Here is an 18,625-nt window from a genome sequence, read left to right on the forward strand (position 1 = left end):
GATGCTATCAATTTTTAGCTCGGTTTGAGCAAGGGGCTTTTTAGCCCGGTTGAGCCTTTGGGGTAGCATCCTTAGTACGGTTGGTACTAAGGAAGCTGGTTTAGCATCAAGTTTTAGCTCGGTCGGTAATGGTGGCTTTCTAGTGCGGTGGTGTGCAAACCTAATCTAATTCGCTAACTCGGCTAGGCAAAGCACAAGGTATTTTGGACTTATTGAAACTACAAATGAGTGTTAGTTCGGTTGTTTAGTTTTGCTGGGTTCACACCTACTACAAACAACATCCTAGTTCGGTTGAAGTATAATTTTGGATCAAACGCGTTGTTCTTCAGATTATTCATGAATATAATGGTTCTAGTACGAGTTTCTTTCCAGAAAAGTGGAAACTAAAGTGGTGTGTTTTGAAAAAACATATGAGTATAATGCTACATGCTACCAAAAAGTAAGAAAATGAGCAAAGATTCAGTTACTTACTACTGTAAAGTGAATGATCTGAGAGTGAAACAGCAGAGGCATTAGCCAAAGATGCAAAGCTTCACAGATAAAATGATGAGGAAGAATGAAGGCTCAAAACGAGAGAGATAGAAGGTGAATAGTGCAAGCGAATGATTCAAAAAAGTAGGGTTTGTTTTGTGGAAAATGAAGCAAAATGGCGAGACTGTTCAAACTTTTGCAAAATACGAAGATGGCGTGACAGCTACGCCAAGCAAATGACAGTTCGCCATGTGTCCTAGGAATGGGAAGTGATTCAGTTTCAGTACGACTGAAGAGACGTTTTGTAACCGTACCGATCGGTAGCCCGGCGGCATATTAGCTCGGTGGAAAGGCTTGTTTTTTAGCTCGGCTAGAAAAAGATAATCCCTATCATGCTGCGCAGATGGGATTAAGGGGCAATTGAGAGGGTCATTTATAAGTAAATTGGGCCGAGCTGGGTAAATGGGCCGATCTGTGGGTCATTGTAAGAGAGGCCGAGTAAAAGGGCCTAGAAGGTAGCTTGGTCCAAAAGAACTCTGTAGTTAGCCCGGTCCTAGAGAGCTCTGCAGTTAGCTCGGTCACCATACTCAGAGCGTAACAGTTAGCTCGATCATACCCTTCTGAACCAAGGTATGCTGAGCTTTTCTCAGGACCTTGCTACGGGTTAGCTCGGTCCAGGCTCAGTATGGTCAGCACGGTCTTAGCCAGAGAAGTCGATATATGTACAGTGGAGGGGAGGACTGAGCTAAGTAAAGCTCGGTCATTTTAGCCAGTTTAGCATGGCTGATATAGCACGGTCGTTTTGTCATACCGCCGAGATAAAACCATCTCACATGGTTTAAGCAGTGAGGAGGGTGTTGAAGAATAAGCATTATCTTTTAGGAATGTGATTCCTAGGAGGACTCTGCATGGAGGAATAAGAATCCTACTAGGACTGTGCCACGCGAAACCTATAAAAGCTCACAACATCACCCATGGAGAGGTAACACAACTTTGATTCCCGAATACACAGAGCTTTTTGTCTATTTGTCTATTTTGCTGACTTAGGCATCGGAGGTATCCGTCACACACCCGCCGGCTAGCTCACGTTTGTGTTTTCAGGGAGTAAAGCGACGTCATACGAAGGAGCGCAGACTTAATCAACAGGATTATACGAGAAGGTTTATTTCTTTCCCGTACAAGTAGGATAAAATATCTAACTTAAACAGTGAAATATATTGTAATGATATACACTGAACCTCACAATCAGATAATATAAACTGAAGCTCACAAAGAAAAATTATAATGACACAGAACTATAAAAATTCATAGCATGTCTATAACTTCAACAAATTGTAATGCTATTATCAAACTGTAGGTCACAAAGAAATTTAAGCTGAAAAACAGAGAATACACACTGAAGCTCACAAACAAAATAGAAATTGTAATGACATTACCAAATTGAAGCCCACAAAGAAAATAAAAATTGTAATGATATAATGAAATTAAAAGATTGGTATATTTTATAGAGCACAACAACAACGGTAAGTTCTCAAAATACTTTGTCAACCCAACGGTAAGTTATTGGAATTGCTGATGTAGAACGGCTATTTCTCAATTCAAAATTTATATGTATATAGGATGTAACTTTTTCATGTTGCACTTTCATGGGAATTTAAATTTATATCAACCTTTAATTTATTCCTAGTCCACAAAAGTAACCTACCTATTTGAACCAGTTCACAGGCCAACAGATTGAGGCAAGTGCGCATGCTCTGGCCGACCGGTGGGTCAACCAGCCGAACGTCCAGCCAGTCGGTTGACCGATTGGCCTACCCCCAACGTTACAGCACAGTGAAATGGTGAAATCTCACGCTTATCCTCAGTTTGATGAAAGTTTTGTTCCGTTCTCAATTTGATATGAATTTGGTGAAACCACTGGAGAGAGAAAAAGTGACTTTTTTCATCAAATTTGAATTTGATGCTTAATCTGATGCAACGTTGGAGATGGTCTTATTGCCTATTTCTGACTTTGGCAATGTCGCCTCCTCAGTCTCTAACTCCGCTAATCATAGTCTCTTCAACCCCCAACTCCGTCGACTGTTACCTCTCCAACCCCCATCATAGCTCATCTCTTCTCTCATTTTCTTCTTCTTCGCATCTCTCTCTCTCTCTCTCTCATTCTTCATGTCTCTTTTCTTCTTCGTCAACAACTCACGTTGCTCTTTCAGCCATCACTGCAACTCAGCCTACCGCTGCAACTCACCTTCTTATCGCTACAAATCGCAATCGACGCTGTTAGAAATCGCAATCTAGGGTTTAACATCATTTGTTTAAAAGAAAAAAGATGATAAAGGCTAGAGAAAGTATGGGTAGTAACGAGAGAAGGCAAAAGCGAGAAGGGAATAGGGATGAAGAGGGGCGATGACTGAAGGGAGTAGTAGCCGGCAATGGTGAGTGGTTAGGGTTAGGATTAGGGTTTTGAGTTTATTAGGGAAGATAAGGATAATATGGTATTATATAAAAATTAGTGGTGTGTATTAAGACAAAGTCAATATGTTCAATTTGTGTATAGTGTGAACAGAGTAAATGGTATTTACTGAGATAAATTGTGGTGTGTGAATAGAATTTTCCAAAAGTATATTTCAGCAAAATATATATATACACATACGTTTATAGTTAATTACATGAAAAATTATATTACACACACCCTACACCATATGCACATTTAATTATGCTATTTTCTTCTTTAATTATGATCAATTTTCTTTTTTAATTATAATATTATTTTAAGATATTTGTTTATGACTTTTTTGCACTTAGTTATGACTAAAAAAAATAAAATTATACTATTTTTTTTTATAATTATAAAATATATACGGTACACAACCTTTAAAAATGTGCACCTTAATCGTTTCGTAATTACATATACATGTACAATGTTATTTCATTTACATAATGATATCATACCTAACAATGGGATTCTAGCAACCCCATTAAACAATTATTATCTCGGGTGGGTATGTACCATTGCATCAAACTCAAACCATCCATATAACATTTTCGTTAGAGATGCCTTAATGCCGCAAATATGTTAAACTTTATATATATATATATATATAGTAACAGTGGGTGATGTTAGCAAATTAGTAAATTAAAAATTATTACAATTGGACATTCGACACTTTTTTATAAGCTTAAATTTTAAATCTCTCTTTAAAAATATAAAGATACAACCGCTAGAATTATGCTCAATTTATCTATTTGAGAAGAATTAACTGTATATAAGATTTTCGCAAAATAGGACACAATGCAAGACATTTTTGATATTTCAAACCATAATGTTAGAGCCATGTGTAGCGTACTGATCAATAAATCAACTTTACTTTCTTTCAATTGACAGAATAGAATAGACTAGACAATGCAAAAAATGTACTAGCTTAGTAATTGATTACAAATCACCCCCCTTGCTTCTCCAATAATATAGCCTATTTTTAAAACCAACGAGAAAATTAAGAGACTCCAAAGTCAATACCCAAGAACCTAAATTCATGAGAAATAATGCTAATACATGTACCTACCTCATCCAATTCCAAATGAATATGGGTTGCATCAATGGTTACTCTACATGGCACTACATTTTCACTGCCTACGAAAAGCAAACAGCGCTCGTATAGGCCATCCGTTGGTGGAAGATTTAACAAACAAGATTTTCGAGCTGACACGATACGTTGATTGCTGATTAACCATTCCTGATCTTTCACCAACAACATAAGACGATGGTGGCGACCCAAAAGCTCCGAGACATATTTCATGTCTCCATTGGCAAGAGCATGACGAACGCGAGTAGACGAGACTTGCCCTTGCTCCTTTGAATCACCAGAGCCTATATTTCTGGAGTCATGGTTCTGATCCATGACAGAATTTATAATATATGCTGACATACCATACTTATCGCATAGCTTTACCAGCTCTGATGCATCACCAGCAGCTTTGTATCCAAACTGGTAGTTTTCACCTACCACATAAAAGTCATTTAGTTCAATCATTCAAGTAAAGTCGTTAGAAGATATAAACACTCTGGGACTTGAAATAATGTCACCTGCCACAACGCCACGTACTCCAAATTCCTTTGATAACTTCTCAACAAACTGACATGGGGTGAGGTGGCGAACTTTTGAAAATTCGACCTGGTACTCTGTAGGAATCATGTTACCACAGTATGGAGCCCAGGAGGAAAGAACCCGCTTCCGGTCAAATTTGGCAACTATGGGAGCCCTGCACAGAGAAATTGATATCAAGTTTCTTTAACATCCCCAACCACCTGTTATTTTTGAAATGGAATATCATAAGCAAAGGGCTACGGTGATGAAGATCCATTCCAGCATCATGCCAGCTGTTTTAAATGGTTATAATCAGCCCAAGAAGTCATTGAGTCTGACTTCAAACCTAACTGATTAATGATTTACAAGATTTTATACAGCTTTGGAAAGTTTTAAAGAGTAATTATTCAAGGAGTTTTCCTTCAAAAGTTCTATTTTTATATTTGTCGGGCATCCCACATTAGTTTGCGGACGATGTCAATATGATGAATTTATAAGATGCAGTAGGACACTTCTAACCTGGAGGAGCCTTTTGGGTTGGTGCCCAAAGGGAAAAACCAAGAGGCCAGCTGTTGGGCTGGGTCATAGTAGAAAATACTTTAAAGTGGAGACTGGGCCATGCATCTAACATGGTATGAGAGCCAAGGCGGGAATGTTGCATCCCACATCGATTGCAGACGATGTCCATATGGACTTATAAGATAGTGCAGGACACTTCTAACTTGGAGGCACTTTTGGGTTGGAGCTGAAGGGGACACAAACTCATGAGGCCGGTTGTTGGGCCGGGTCATAGCAGTCAATACTTATAGATGAAGGCTAGGCCACGCGTCTAACAATATTTATCGGAAATCAAGCAAAATCTAGTGTAGAAATGAAGTCTAGGGCCAAAGGATATCTTCTCTTGCACTCACTACAAATATCCTACATGAATGAATGAAGAGGGTCCCACTTATGGATATTTCTTAGACACCATGCTACTGGGTGATTAATTTCCCTTTTCCACAATTGTAGGGTTGGGCGGGAAGAATTATTTTCTGAATCATAGTTATATAAATAATAATAATAAAGTTCTGAATCCACTACATTGCAATGGTAGTAGAACATCCAGTCCTCCGCCAATCCAATTGCATCTATAACCCTCTCTATATGAAACTCTTTTTCATAACTTTAAAACACTTCCTAATATGAAGCCTTTACTTGAAACACACCATGAACAAACCCTACAACACATGTCCAAAATATTTTGAAACTACTATACACAACTAGCTCTTAGAACTTACTAAACCATAACTGAAATTGACTGAAGCAAATTAAGCATAAACAAGACTCTACTAAAACTACTAAATTGAATATGGATGGTTTACAGGCTCCACCTTGAAATTATTGAAATTTCTGATTTTAGCCACTTCCTTGAATTTTACTCTTTCTTGCTCGTCTTATAGGTTGCTTCAATTTACCAATAACTCTCCCTAAAAGATTATTCATCCCAATTGGGACTAATATGGCATCTAATGGATAGCTTATATCTAAATGAGGATTCTGAACACCATATAGGATCCAATGCTTCCTATCAAGTGATAATTGAAGAAGATTGCATCAATTTCCATGACTTGGATTTGGAAATTAGACAATTCTGCATGAAGATTTCATATCTAGCTGATCTCTGAATTGGACAAGGGGGAAATTGGCCCAGCCAAACTAGTAGTTTACATTACACCTTCATCTTCATAGCAGATTGAAAGCTACCCAAGTAGCTTTTGTAATGTTTTCTTGTGCTTTCCTGTTCTTTTGCACCTACTGTGGAGGTTTCCCCTAGCACCGTACTCTCCTCTTTGCTTCCTAAATCTATTCACATTTTATAAAATATATATATATATATATATAGAGAGAGAGAGAGAGAGAGAGAGAGAGAATATATACGAAAATATCCACACCTAGGTTCCCAACCAAGTACTTCTGCCATTCCAACAAATGATAAAAGAAATGGAACTCCAATCTTTGCCGCTTGGATTGCAAGTTCTCGATGACCAATGTGTAGGGCATCAAACTTTCCCAAAGCTACTATCCCTCCTGGTAAAGTATGACCAAGAAATCATAAATGACATGTTTAAAATAAAAGAATACAAATTAATAACCAAGGGTCTTGCTAGCAAGTGTCCTAGGGCACAAGAAAAGGACAAAAATGAGAAACATAACACTTTTCACTAATTTCAAAACACTTCATTGAAAAAAAATTTCAATTTTTTTCACCATTTCCAAAGAACTTTTTACACAAATTCCAATATAAAATAATGCACTGGGGACACTTGTTACCATTTGCAAATAATTAAAAGCAATCCTTTCCGTACTCAATCCATTCAAATTATTATAGCATTAAAAAATAAATAACTAAACATTTATGACATACAAAATACTTATGGTGCCAACAATCCCCTGATATTTAAAAGCAAACTAAACCCAACCACAACGAACACTTCAAGGTTGGCATAAGTAAGAAATGGGTAAACCAGTGCACACAAAATCATTCCAACATCTATTAAATGGAGGAATAAATTAAATAAAACAATACAGAAGCCTCCTGTTACATGAGACCAAAAAAAAAAAAGGGACAACTAGAAGCTCTACATAAACTAATATAATCTCTCTCTAAGACTTTCCTTACGAAGGAAATTTCCGGCGGGTTGTGTTAGATACCTGGGATGTTTCCGGTGAAGGCGGCTAATGGACCACGTCGGCGAATCCTTTTCCTTAGAGGACGGTCCTTTGAATTTGAGGAAGTGGCTGGGGATCTGAGAGGCCATCATCAATTGTCCATTGTGGGGCATGGGGAAGGACTACAGCGGGAGGTGGTGCTGACGGGGTATGAAGTACAATGGATAGGTACGAAGCTGCGGACAGCGTCCCGTATGGTCGATCGCTATTTCTTGGGTCGCCTAGAAGGGAAAAGATGGAGTGTGGCAACCTGGATTCGCGAGGAAGAGAATGGCGGCTCGTCGGTGCAGATACTGGTGACGGTGGACGGCAAAAGGAATCAGGTTTACCTTTCTTTGTCAGAGTTTGGGAATGGGTGGGAAGGGGTAGCGCTAGTTATTGAAGGATTCGATATAGGGGCTGGCCGTGTGCCAAAGGATGGTGGGGTTAATGGGGGTAAGGAGGTCTTGGCTGTGAAAAGGGGTTTTCCAACGATTGGGGCGACTCGTAGCCCAAACAGTGGAGTTGACGTGGTGTAGGGTGTGGCGGAGGAAGGGTGGTTTAGTTTACTGAACAGGGCGTTAGTGGGTAGGGTGGGTTTCAGGGGGGGTAAAGGGGTTAGCTTTTTAGCCATGACAGATTAGGTAAGGCGGTGGTGGAAGGAGGTCGGGGAAGTGGAAATTCGACCAATAGGGAGCCAAGATTACCTGTTTGTGATGTCGACACGCCGAAACAGTTATGCGACGACAGTGGGAGATTGCAGGATGTGACTTGAATCTAGTAGGGTGGTCACCAGCAATCTTGTGACAGATGACAACAGTGTCGGAATAGAGGCCCAATGTCTGGGTGAGGGTGGTGGGCCTACCCATACATCTCCGCAGCGAGAAGACATACCGTACCATTGGCGACCGATGCGGCAGTTTTGTGGAGGTGGACGAATTGTCGGTGGACCTTGGGGTGGTCCACTTGCGGGTCAACTGGTGGCCACATCCTATCTAAGGTACTGGTGCGCTGGGAAAATTCATCATTTTCAATCCCTATCTGGCTGGAGGAAGGGTCAACGGTGGATGTTGAGATGTTGTCAAATGGAATGAGGGGAGAACTGCGGCAGGAGAAGGAAGGTCGAGATTGGAGGCGTGATCGTCGGAATTGGCGAAGATTTGGGAGTACACCAGATTTTTCAAGATTTGAGGGCATTCAACGGCTGGCTCAACGAGCCTTGCCTTCTACAGGGGTGAGGAGGTATCGGGGCTGGGAGGCCCAAGGCAAGCAAGGTTTGGAACTGTGCCCAGTGGGCCAAGGCATTAAAGAGAGAGCCTATGGTAGGGAAGACAAAAGGCCCGTAGAGGATGTTGAGATGTTGGGCTCTACTTCTTTAGGGTTAAAGGCCCATAATGAATTGGGTCATGACCCTGGACATGGGCTGAGGCTTCCTCTGTCTGGGTCCATTTTGCAATTGGCGGGTCAGGAGACAGATCCCCCAGTGAATCGGATTCTCGAATCTTTACGCACTAGTGTGGGGGAGTCCTGGCCGAAGTCGACCACAACGGTAGATATGTCGGCGCGAACGGAGCCGGGGCCATCGCCGACAAACGGCTTATTGGCAACTCTTGGAAATGGGTCATCTGAGAGGTTAGTGCACTCTATCGAAGGTCTTGGCAGAGTCGGTCTGACAATGGGCCCAAATTAGGTAGCTGCGACGTCAAGCGTGGAGGTAAGGACAGTGGGCCATCTGGACGATGAGGTGTGGAGGGCGTAGGAGGCTAATGGACTATCTTTTCGAGATGAGGTCGCCAATGCTGGAGATGGGGAGAGGCGAGTCAGGTTTGACCAGGATGATGTTCTGGTATATGGAGCCATGGCTGAGGCCGATACAGAGGGTCATAATGAATTGAGCTGGTACTGCAGCCTCTGGCTATGGACAGGGGCAACCAGGAGGGACTGATAGGTCCAACACAGGTGCAGTTTAAAGACAGTAATGTCTTTGGAAGGAATGGAATACTTGCAGTAGAGGATATATCAAATTGGGTGTTGGAACATATAACTGAGGTTAGTCGGTTATTAGGTCTATCATTCGAAGGGCATGAAGAGGAAGCCTTACGGTTATTTTCTACCATGGAGGCGTCGTGGCAAAAAAGGTCTCCTAGTAACCCAATTGGTACAGTGGCAGAGACTAGTCATAAAGGGGAACGGGAGTTAAGGAATTTAGTGTGTTCAATCAATTATGAACAGGGTGGGGCAAGGGCTAATCGTGACTTACGTAGACGTCGGGGGGTTCCTTTGTTATTAAAATGAAGTTAAAAATTGTCATGGAATGTGCGGGGATTGAATGATAGGGATAAAAGGGTAGCAATGAAGGCAATCTTGCGAAGTACGAAAGCTAATGTGGCATGCTTACAAGAGACAAAGATGGAGGTGTTGGGGTTAGAGGTGGTGCGAGAAATTTAGGGAGGCCGATTTGTAGAGTAGTTACATTTGCTGGCAGTGGGCACGGCAGGAGGTGTTCTAATCTGTTGGTACCCGAGGGTGGTTGTGAAGAAAGAAAAGGAGTCGGGTAGCTTTTCAGTGTCTTCTCTATTTCGGTGTGTGGCGGATCAGTTCCAATGAGTGTTCACGGGGGTGTATGGCCCAGTGTGGATCGCGGGAGTTCTTTTCAGAGTTAGAGGCGGTGGCATTTCGTTGGTCAGTGCCTTGGTGTGTGGAGAGTGACTTTAACATGATGAGGTGGCCAACTGAGAGGGTGGGGAGTTCCCGAGAGTGAGGCTCCATGCAAAGGTTCTGTTCTTTTATTGATGAAATGCAGTTAATTGACATGAAGCTTCAGGGAGGGCGATTAACTTAGTCGACTGGGCAGAGTTTGTCTCGGATTGATCGATTTTTGATCTCCAACGATTGGGAGGAACATTTTTTGGATGTTGTTCAAATTCGGTTGTCTCATCCGGTGTCTGATCATTGGCCTCTTTTACTCGATAGTGGGGGGCTCCACAGTGGCCCAGTGCCTTTCCGTTTTGAGAACATGTGGTTGCATTCAGAAGCTTTCTTAGAGATGGTTCGGGGGCGGTGGAACTCTTATGCAGTTACAGGGTCGCCTAGTTGTATGTTGGCGCAGAAGTTGAAATTACTTAAAAGGGATCTGAAAAGCTGGAATAGGGAGGTTTTTGGCCAACTAGAGGGTCAGAGACAAGCGGTGGTGTTCTTACTATCTTCCTTAGATGAGTTAGAGGCTGAAGGAGGCTTATCAATGGATGATGTTGCTAGAAAGGAGGCGGCTAGACAAGATTATGTCCGTATTTCACGCTTAGAGGAGGTGAGTTTTAGACAAAGGTCTAGGTGTTTGTGGTTGAAGGATGGGGATCGTAACACAAAATTCTTCCATCGAATGGCTAATGCCCATCGTCGGATGAATCATATTAGTCAAATGCGGATGAATGGGCATGACCTAGTAAATGAAGAGGAGATCAAGGAAAGGATTATGGATTTCTATAAGAATTTGTTTCATTCGCAAGAAGGGGAGTGGCGGCCAGGGCTAGAAGGGGTTCATTTTGATATGATTTCAGTCAAGGATAGGGTGGCCTTGGAGCAAGTCATTACGGAGGAGGAGGTATTTCGAGCTTTGCAGGCCATGAGTGGGGATAAGGCTCCCGGTCCCGATGGTTTTACTATGGCTTTCTATCAGCACTGTTGGAGTGTGGTTAAGGCAGGCATGATGGCAGCACTGGAGGCTTTTCTCGGGACTGGGCAGTTTGAGAAAAATCTTAATGCGACTTTTTTGGTTTTGATTCCGAAGAAAGGAGGGGCTGAGGACATTAGGGACTTTCGGCCAATCAGTCTGCTTGGGAGTGTTTATAAACTGTTGGCTAAGGTGTTGGCAAATAGACTTCGCGGGGTTTTGCAGACAATCGTGTCTGACTCTCAAAATGCTTTTGTAAGGGGTCGGCAGATTTTAGATGCAGTCTTGATGGCTAATGAATGTGTGGATTCCCTGATCAAGCAGGGGCAACCGGGTGTGATTTGTAAGTTGGATATAGAGAATGCCTATGATAATGTGAGGTGGGAGTTTTTATTGTATACTTTGGATCGTATGGATTTTGGGAAGACTTGGTGTAGCTGGATTCAGTTTTGTATTTCTACTGTGCGGTTGTCGATTATGGTTAATGGTACTCCAACAGGGTTTTTTCGAACATATTGAGGTCTTCGTCAAGGAGACCCTTTGTCGCCACTTTCGTTTATTTTAGTGATGGAGGCCTTGAGCAGATTGTTGGAAAGAGCAAGTCTTGAAGGTTTGCTAGAAGGTTTTGTGGTGGAGTACCCTACAGGAGCACATCTGAGTGTTTCCCATTTGTTGTATGCCGATGATGCACTAATCTTCTATGGGGCGGTGGCGGAACAGTTAGGTTACTTGAGATGTGTTTTGTTGTGCTTCGAGGTTGTCTCAGGTCTTTGGGTGAATTTGGAAAAGTCTGAGTTGATTCCAGTGGGTCAAGTGGAGGGGTTGCCAGTGATAGCAGCGGTCTTAGGCTATAAGGTGTCCATCTTGCCGGTGACTTATTTGGGTTTGCCGTTGGGGGCGTTTAAGACTATAGGGGTATGGGACGGGGTTGTGGAGCGGATTCAACAATGGTTCGCAGGTTGGAAGAGGCAATATCTGTCGCAAAAGGGAAGGTTGACTTTGATCAAGAGCGTGCTAAGCAATATCCCGACATACTTTATGTCAGTGCATGTTAATCTGGTGTCTGTGGCGCGGCGGATTGAGAAGTTACAAAGGAATTTTTTATGGGGTAGTAGGGGTGCTGATTTTAGGTATCACTTGGAGGATTGAGGGCAGATTTGTCAATTGAAAGTGGCAGGGGGGTTGGTGAGCCCGAGCGGTTGTGTAGGAAGGTGATGGCTGTGAAGTATGGGATAACTCGGGGGAATGGGGGTCAGAAGCGGTGCTGGGTTTGTATGGTTGTGGGTTATGGAAAGGGATCTGGTTGGGAAGAAGTAAGTTTTGGGGTAGGGTGGGTTTTTGGGTCAGTGATGGGGTGAGGGTGCGTTTTTAAAAGAATTGATGGTGTGGAGTGCATTCATTGGAGGCTCGCTTTCCTTAGATCTTTAGTATTGTGAGGGATCAGGAGGCTATGGTGGCATCCTATTTCAAAGGCGGGGTGGGGTGGGGTGGGGTGGGGTGGGGTGGGGAGGGGGTGGTTTGGGACATTACGCTACAGCGACCCGTTCAAGACTGGGAGGTTGATCAGCTGGTGGAGTTATGGGGTTACTTGTATGGATTGGGGGTGAATGGGGTGGGAGAGGATGTTTTGTGCTGGACTATTGGGGCTAAAGGGTGTTTTTCAGTCTCGTCATTCTATTGGAGCTTGATGGGGGAGGTAAGGCGGGATTTTCCTTGGAGGAGTGTTTGGGTGCCAAGAGTTCCATCTAAGGTGGTTTTCTTTATGTGGATGGCAGCTTTGAGTTGAAATCTCTTGATTGACAACTTGATGCGGCAGGGTCACAATCTAGTGAATCGGTGTTGTATGTGTTATGATGCAGAGTCTGTGGATCATTTGTTCTTGCATTGTCCGGTGGTGTCCCCATGTGTGGGCCTTTGTTTTCTCTCTTTTTGGGAGTGTCTAGGTTCAGCCGAGGCGGGTGGTGGACATGTTGTGGAGCTGGCGCGGGGCTTGGGTTAGGCGTCGACAGCGGCATGTGTGGAATTTGGTCCCTTTTTGTTTGATGTGGTTAGTTTGGTTGGAATGTAATAGATGCACATTTCAAGATATTCAACGCAATGTTAGTTAGATTGAGAGTCGCTTTCTGGTTGTTTTGTATAGTTGGTTAGAGATGAAAACTAATCCGGATATGTTTAGTTTTTTAGAGTTTTTGGATATAGGTTAGAGAGTGTATTTTACCCTCTTGGGGATTTTTGTATTCTTTGCATCATCTTGATGCTTTCTCAATAAAGTCCGCATACTTATCTATCCAAAAAAAAAAAAAGAGAGAGAGAGAAAGCCTTACAGCGGAATAAAATTGCCAAGGAATAACAATCAAGTGACTGACAGACTGTAGATAATAAGGCATATAAGTCCCAAAATATTAGACAAAATAAATAAATAAATGTTTTCTTATATAATAATAATTTACAGAGAACTGACCAGAATCGGAGTCCAGGGTTTGAATCTCACTCCCCTAGCTACAATCTCTGATGTACCAAAAAAATTTATAAAGAACCCAGGTGGAGAAAAAAAATACACTAATAAAACCTATAACAATACACGCAACCAAAAAAATGCAATTGCTATTGCCAGATAAAGAAATTTCTATGAAGTATTCTACAAAAGTATTGTCCACTCAAATTGGATAAGAATTGATTTTGTAGTAAAGAAACAAAAGAGAGCTACAAACTAGTCCAAACACACAAAAAAAAGGTGTACATTTATCTTTTCCCTTATTACAGAATGACAGAAAAATTAGTATAATCCCCTTTCCACTCCACATTCCAATTTAAAATTATTCATGCAAAACTGCAAAACAATTTCTTTGAACAGGTTGTAAAATTAGAAACCTTCATATATATATATATATAGATAGATAGAGAGAGAGAGAGAGAGAGATTCAATAAAAAAATTGAACCAAATAATGCAAGCTTGAAATTATAATTTTTTTTAAATGCATGAACGGCAAGATGAAAGAGGAAAATACGTTACAAGAGTTGATTGTTGATTGATCCCCCAACTTATTTAAGTCAATAAGAAGGATGCCAATGAAATTATCCAGCAACCAACTTCAGCTCAAACCTAATCTATGACGTCTTATGATAGTTTGACAAGTGGCCAGCTCACTTTAGCTAAGGGAGCCCTTGGGAGAAGAGGTTGAGAAAACATGAAAGTACCCAAAGGATTCTTGTGTGTATCCACAAAGAGCTAGTTATCCTCATATTGACCAGTAGATGCACACTTGGACAAGCCTCATACCTATTTGTTGAAATCTTATCGGATGATCCCTTTTCAATCAGCTTTCAACCATAGTACAACATTCCGCTATACTTAACTGAATTTGAGTCTGAACTTCAGGACCACACAAAGAGCTTATCCGAATTTCACAACGCACACTTCCAAAAAGCTTTAAGAGTCTACTTTGAACTCCAATTGGTTTGGTTTCCAGATCCCCAATACCTTTTGAGTTATGACTATTTCACCATCAATATGTCAAGATGAAGTAAATTTTGTAATATACTCATAACATTTTCATTTTAAATTGAATCAAGACACCTTTATATGGTTGGAAAGCTAATTTCAAAGCACCAAAAGATAGCAGAAACAAATTTTAAAAATTGAGGAATTTTGCATATAAAACAAATGGTGAAGGTAGACCCTTTTCTTTTAAATGTTTTAACTTCATTCTTCATTTTAAGCCTAGAAAGCCCCCACTTTGTTGATTGTTCAACATCTGGAATAATGCCCAAAATCCCATGTGATTTGGCTATTCAGCAATAGCAGAACAGTTTACCACGTGGGTTAAGTCTCTACAATAACACCCAGGACCTTTCTTGGTCTGACACAGATTGCCCGAACCTTAGGAGATCATTTTGATACAACCCAAGTGCAATTTGGCCCAGCCAGATCCATTCTAGCACATTCTCCAGCAGCCAACTTCTACTCAAACCTAACCTATGAGATCTTATGATAGTTTGACTAGTGGTCAACTCACTTTAGCTAAGGGAGCTCTTGGGAGAAGTGGTCAATAAGACATGAGATGAGAGTTCCCCAAAGATCCTTCTTGTGTGCATCCTTCGATAGTAAGCATGAAGGACAAAGGTTAGTTGTCCTCCTATGACCAGTAGATGCACACACTTGGGCACGCCTGAAACCTATTTTGTTGAGATCTTATCAGATGACCCCCTTTCAATTTGTTTTCAACCATAGTACAACAATGTTGACGTCAACACAAAGCCACTCCAAAACTAAACTAACGTAGCAAAAACTACTAAAACCAACATTTTTCCTACACATTTTCCTGTCCTTCTGAGCATTTCATACCCCAAAACACCTGTCACAACATACTTGGCTTCTCCTTTCTACAAGTAGAGAGCTTACCTTACTATTTTGAAGCCAAGCAAAGGGAACTAAGTTGTTTTCCTATAGAACACTTATCCCATAACATTTTAGCAGCAGTTTACTACTCTGAACTAGCCTCCAAGGCTATGAAGCACAGATACTTCAAATAGGGTGATGTATCTGTATTAGATACTTATACTACTTGGATACTTGCGGATACATATTGGATACTTCTTAAAAATATCGGATACTTCTTAATTAATTTTGGAGTATTGAATAGCTAATTTTGAAGTATCGAATACTCCAAGTCACGTATTACTTGTTTTACGAAATTAGAATTGTAGCATTTTTTGCATAGTATTATAATATAATATAGTTACAAGAATAAATATAAGAATATTTTTCGAATAGTTTGTTTAGTTCTTTAATAAGAAGAACATAGTAAGTTAAATAATATAATTTGTTAAATTGATGTATCATAATTGTCTCATGCACGCCTCCTATAACTATATAGAAAGTAAGGATTAACAAAAGAATATAACAATAGTAAAATTAAATATCAATAAATAAATAAGCAGGTAAACTAGAATACAACATTTTTACTAATGCCAAAGGAAAAAACATAGAGACAAATTGTGGATTGTTCTATTATATTTACATAAATGAAATATTTGCAAGACCTATTTAAAAGATAAACAAGCTACTAGCTTAAATTAATACCTAAATCTTAAATGTTAGTATTTTGCATTATAAATTACATTGAGATTTCTCAACATTCTTCAATTTATGTGTAATTTATAACTAATAATTTTTAAAAAATATATTTTTCACAAATGTATCCTAACCGTATTCGTATCCTATTTTTTAAAGTTTTGTCGTATCGCCATATCCGTATCGTATTGTATTGTATCCGTATCTCATATCTGTATCCATGCTTCCTAGCTCCAAGGCATATTTTTTTACAGGTCTCAAATGCTTAACTTTTGAACCCCCACGTAGCTTTCGTAATGCATTCCACTCTCTATTCTAAACATTGTCTTCTCTAGCAGTAAGCCCATCTTCTTCAGTTCACATATCAACCATTTTTAATTATCTTAGCACATTGGACCAGCCAACATGTTCCACCTAAAACCAATGCCTCCGTTAGCTAGATTCTAGATGTGTCGAATCACACTTGCTCTTGTGTTTTTGGGTGTTTCTCCATTTTAGCCCATCAAGTGTGGACTCCAGAGCCCATTCGAGTGCCATCTCAAAGCGAGCCAAAAAACACCCAATAACAACTGACGTACCCTTAAGTCAGCCTGATGCCTCGAGGCCACACTTATGCTGGGTCTAGACTTCCCTTGAACCCGTGAGCAGAGATTGGGCTAGCCCACAAGCCTACACCCAAAACGTGATCCCCACAGTGTCTCTTGTTCATTCTTCAGTAATCAAAGACAAGCAAGCAAGAAACATTCTTTATCAAGAAAGAAAATAAAGAAGAGTTTATGATTTCAATGAGGTGCATGCATCCATTATATACATAAATCAGGGGACAATAAGGAAAAATAAATAATCAGTAAAGAGAAAACCTGCCACGGAGGCCAATCCTTCAGGTGGAGGCTCGCGATCATCTTCATGTTGGCTTTGCACAAGGAAAGAAGAATCAGACACACTGATAAGAATAGGGATCATTGACAAAAGCAGGATAAAAGTAACTGAATATAATTTCCATATTTTTGGGGTTACACTCACTGGTCCAGTGAGTGTGAAAGCTTTCGAAAGAGCATATAGTATAGTAGAATAACAACTAAAAGATGAAATAAAAATTGAAAACGCTATGGGAATCTTGAAAGAACAATTCCAAAAACAAAAAATTTGTATTTTTTCAAACACAAACACTTGCATGAATTGATGCTCTCAAACATTGTATTGAGCCTCATACTGCTAAAAGTTTATTCAAAATCTCTTCTTTTTATTTTTTATTTTTTATTTCTTCTGTTCAATTCAATCCAATCCAATGCAAAGACAATGAATAAAAAGATGCAATTTATGTATCAAACTAAACTTTAGAAATTAATAATGATTTATTTTCCACAGTTTTCTCAACAAACAAACAGATGGTAATTGCAATTTTCATATAGAATAGAAATAAGAAGAAAAAGATAATAAAAAAGGAAAGAAACGAACCTGAAACAGTCAGAGAGCACAGGAATTCCGGCGGTAGGCGATTTGGGTTGAAGAGAAGCAGAAAGAGGGAGGCCGAAATCGATGTTTGAAGAAGAAGAAGAAGAAGAAGAAGAAGAAGAAGAAGAAGAATTTGATCGTTTATCAGAAAGAGGGGCAACGGAGGAGGGAGGTCTGAGCATCAAAGAAGATGAAAGGTGAACATTTCTAGAGTAGCAAAAACCCAACCCTAGGTGGTTCTGATTACACACTCGTATGTGCTGCGAAATACGAGAGCTAGTAGACATTATATTGTTATTCAATCACTCAGATCACTTGCAGAAGAGCAAACTAGAAGAAGAAGAAGAAGAAGAAGATTGGGAGAATGATGAATGAATCAATGAGTTTGGTGTCGGGTTGTGGTTCTTCTACTTCCTACATTGGGGACTTCTTCTGTATGTAAAGTTGTCCAATGCAAGTCCACTAGTTTTCCATTTTTCTCTCTTTTTTTTTTATTTTTTTTGTTTTTTTATTTTTTTATCAAAATAATTTTATATCTATTATGTAATTTTTGTACAAATACCAAAATTGTGTCATGCCCACAAACCAAAGTGAAATTGCAAATCAATAAAAATATAGAAATTATAATAAAAAAATATACTATGAAAATAAAAAAATATAAAAATACTAAGTGATTAAAAAATTGTGACCTTAATTGCACGTGACGCTTACATATAAGTATCTTTGTAGCAGGTCAAGAATTATATTATTTTGAAGAATTTATTAATGCTTACCATACTTTTTCTTTTATAAAGATTTCAAAATATAATTTATATATTTAACCTACTCTGACGGATATGGGAAAAAGAGTCCCCAAAACAACAAATACAGAATAATATGAAACTCTACCTCCCTTCCTCTCCTCTGGCAGTTCTGAGCTACTAGTTTGTTTTGTGTTTGCTCACACAACACAACTGTTCATTTTTTAGAATACAAATTATTTTCAATAAAATAAAAAATAAATATTTTTGGTAAAACTTGGCCAATTCTTCTGAATCCGACTTTATCTACTCTTCCTATATTAAACTTTAAACTTGTAGACATGACTAGTTTTAAAAAGAAAAAATTACCTTCAACCAAAAAATCAAAATAAAGATTCAATCCGTGAACAAAACAAACAAAACAATTGGGTTTAGATTGAAT

The 18,625-nt window shown here is 39.9% G+C and overlaps 1 protein-coding gene across 1 annotated transcript; it reads right to left on the reverse strand.

The window, feature by feature from the left end:
* Window positions 1-3,812: 3,812 nt before the first annotated feature.
* On the reverse strand, window positions 3,813-18,578 carry LOC145801833 (FAD synthetase 2, chloroplastic-like). Its single transcript, XM_082893525.1, has 5 exons — window positions 17,447-18,578; window positions 16,849-16,901; window positions 6,488-6,623; window positions 4,553-4,728; window positions 3,813-4,468 (listed from the first exon to the last, which is right to left on the reverse strand). The coding sequence occupies exons 1-5, from the start codon at window positions 17,728-17,730 to the stop codon at window positions 3,963-3,965; spliced, it is 1,155 nt and encodes a 384-aa protein (XP_082749651.1). The 5' UTR covers window positions 17,731-18,578; the 3' UTR covers window positions 3,813-3,962.
* Window positions 18,579-18,625: the final 47 nt, after the last annotated feature.

The sequence above is a fragment of the Camellia sinensis genome, chromosome 11 (assembly GCF_055761805.1).
Source record: "Camellia sinensis isolate YWXY chromosome 11, ASM5576180v1, whole genome shotgun sequence".
In the NCBI taxonomy this organism is placed as follows: Eukaryota; Viridiplantae; Streptophyta; class Magnoliopsida; order Ericales; family Theaceae; genus Camellia; species Camellia sinensis.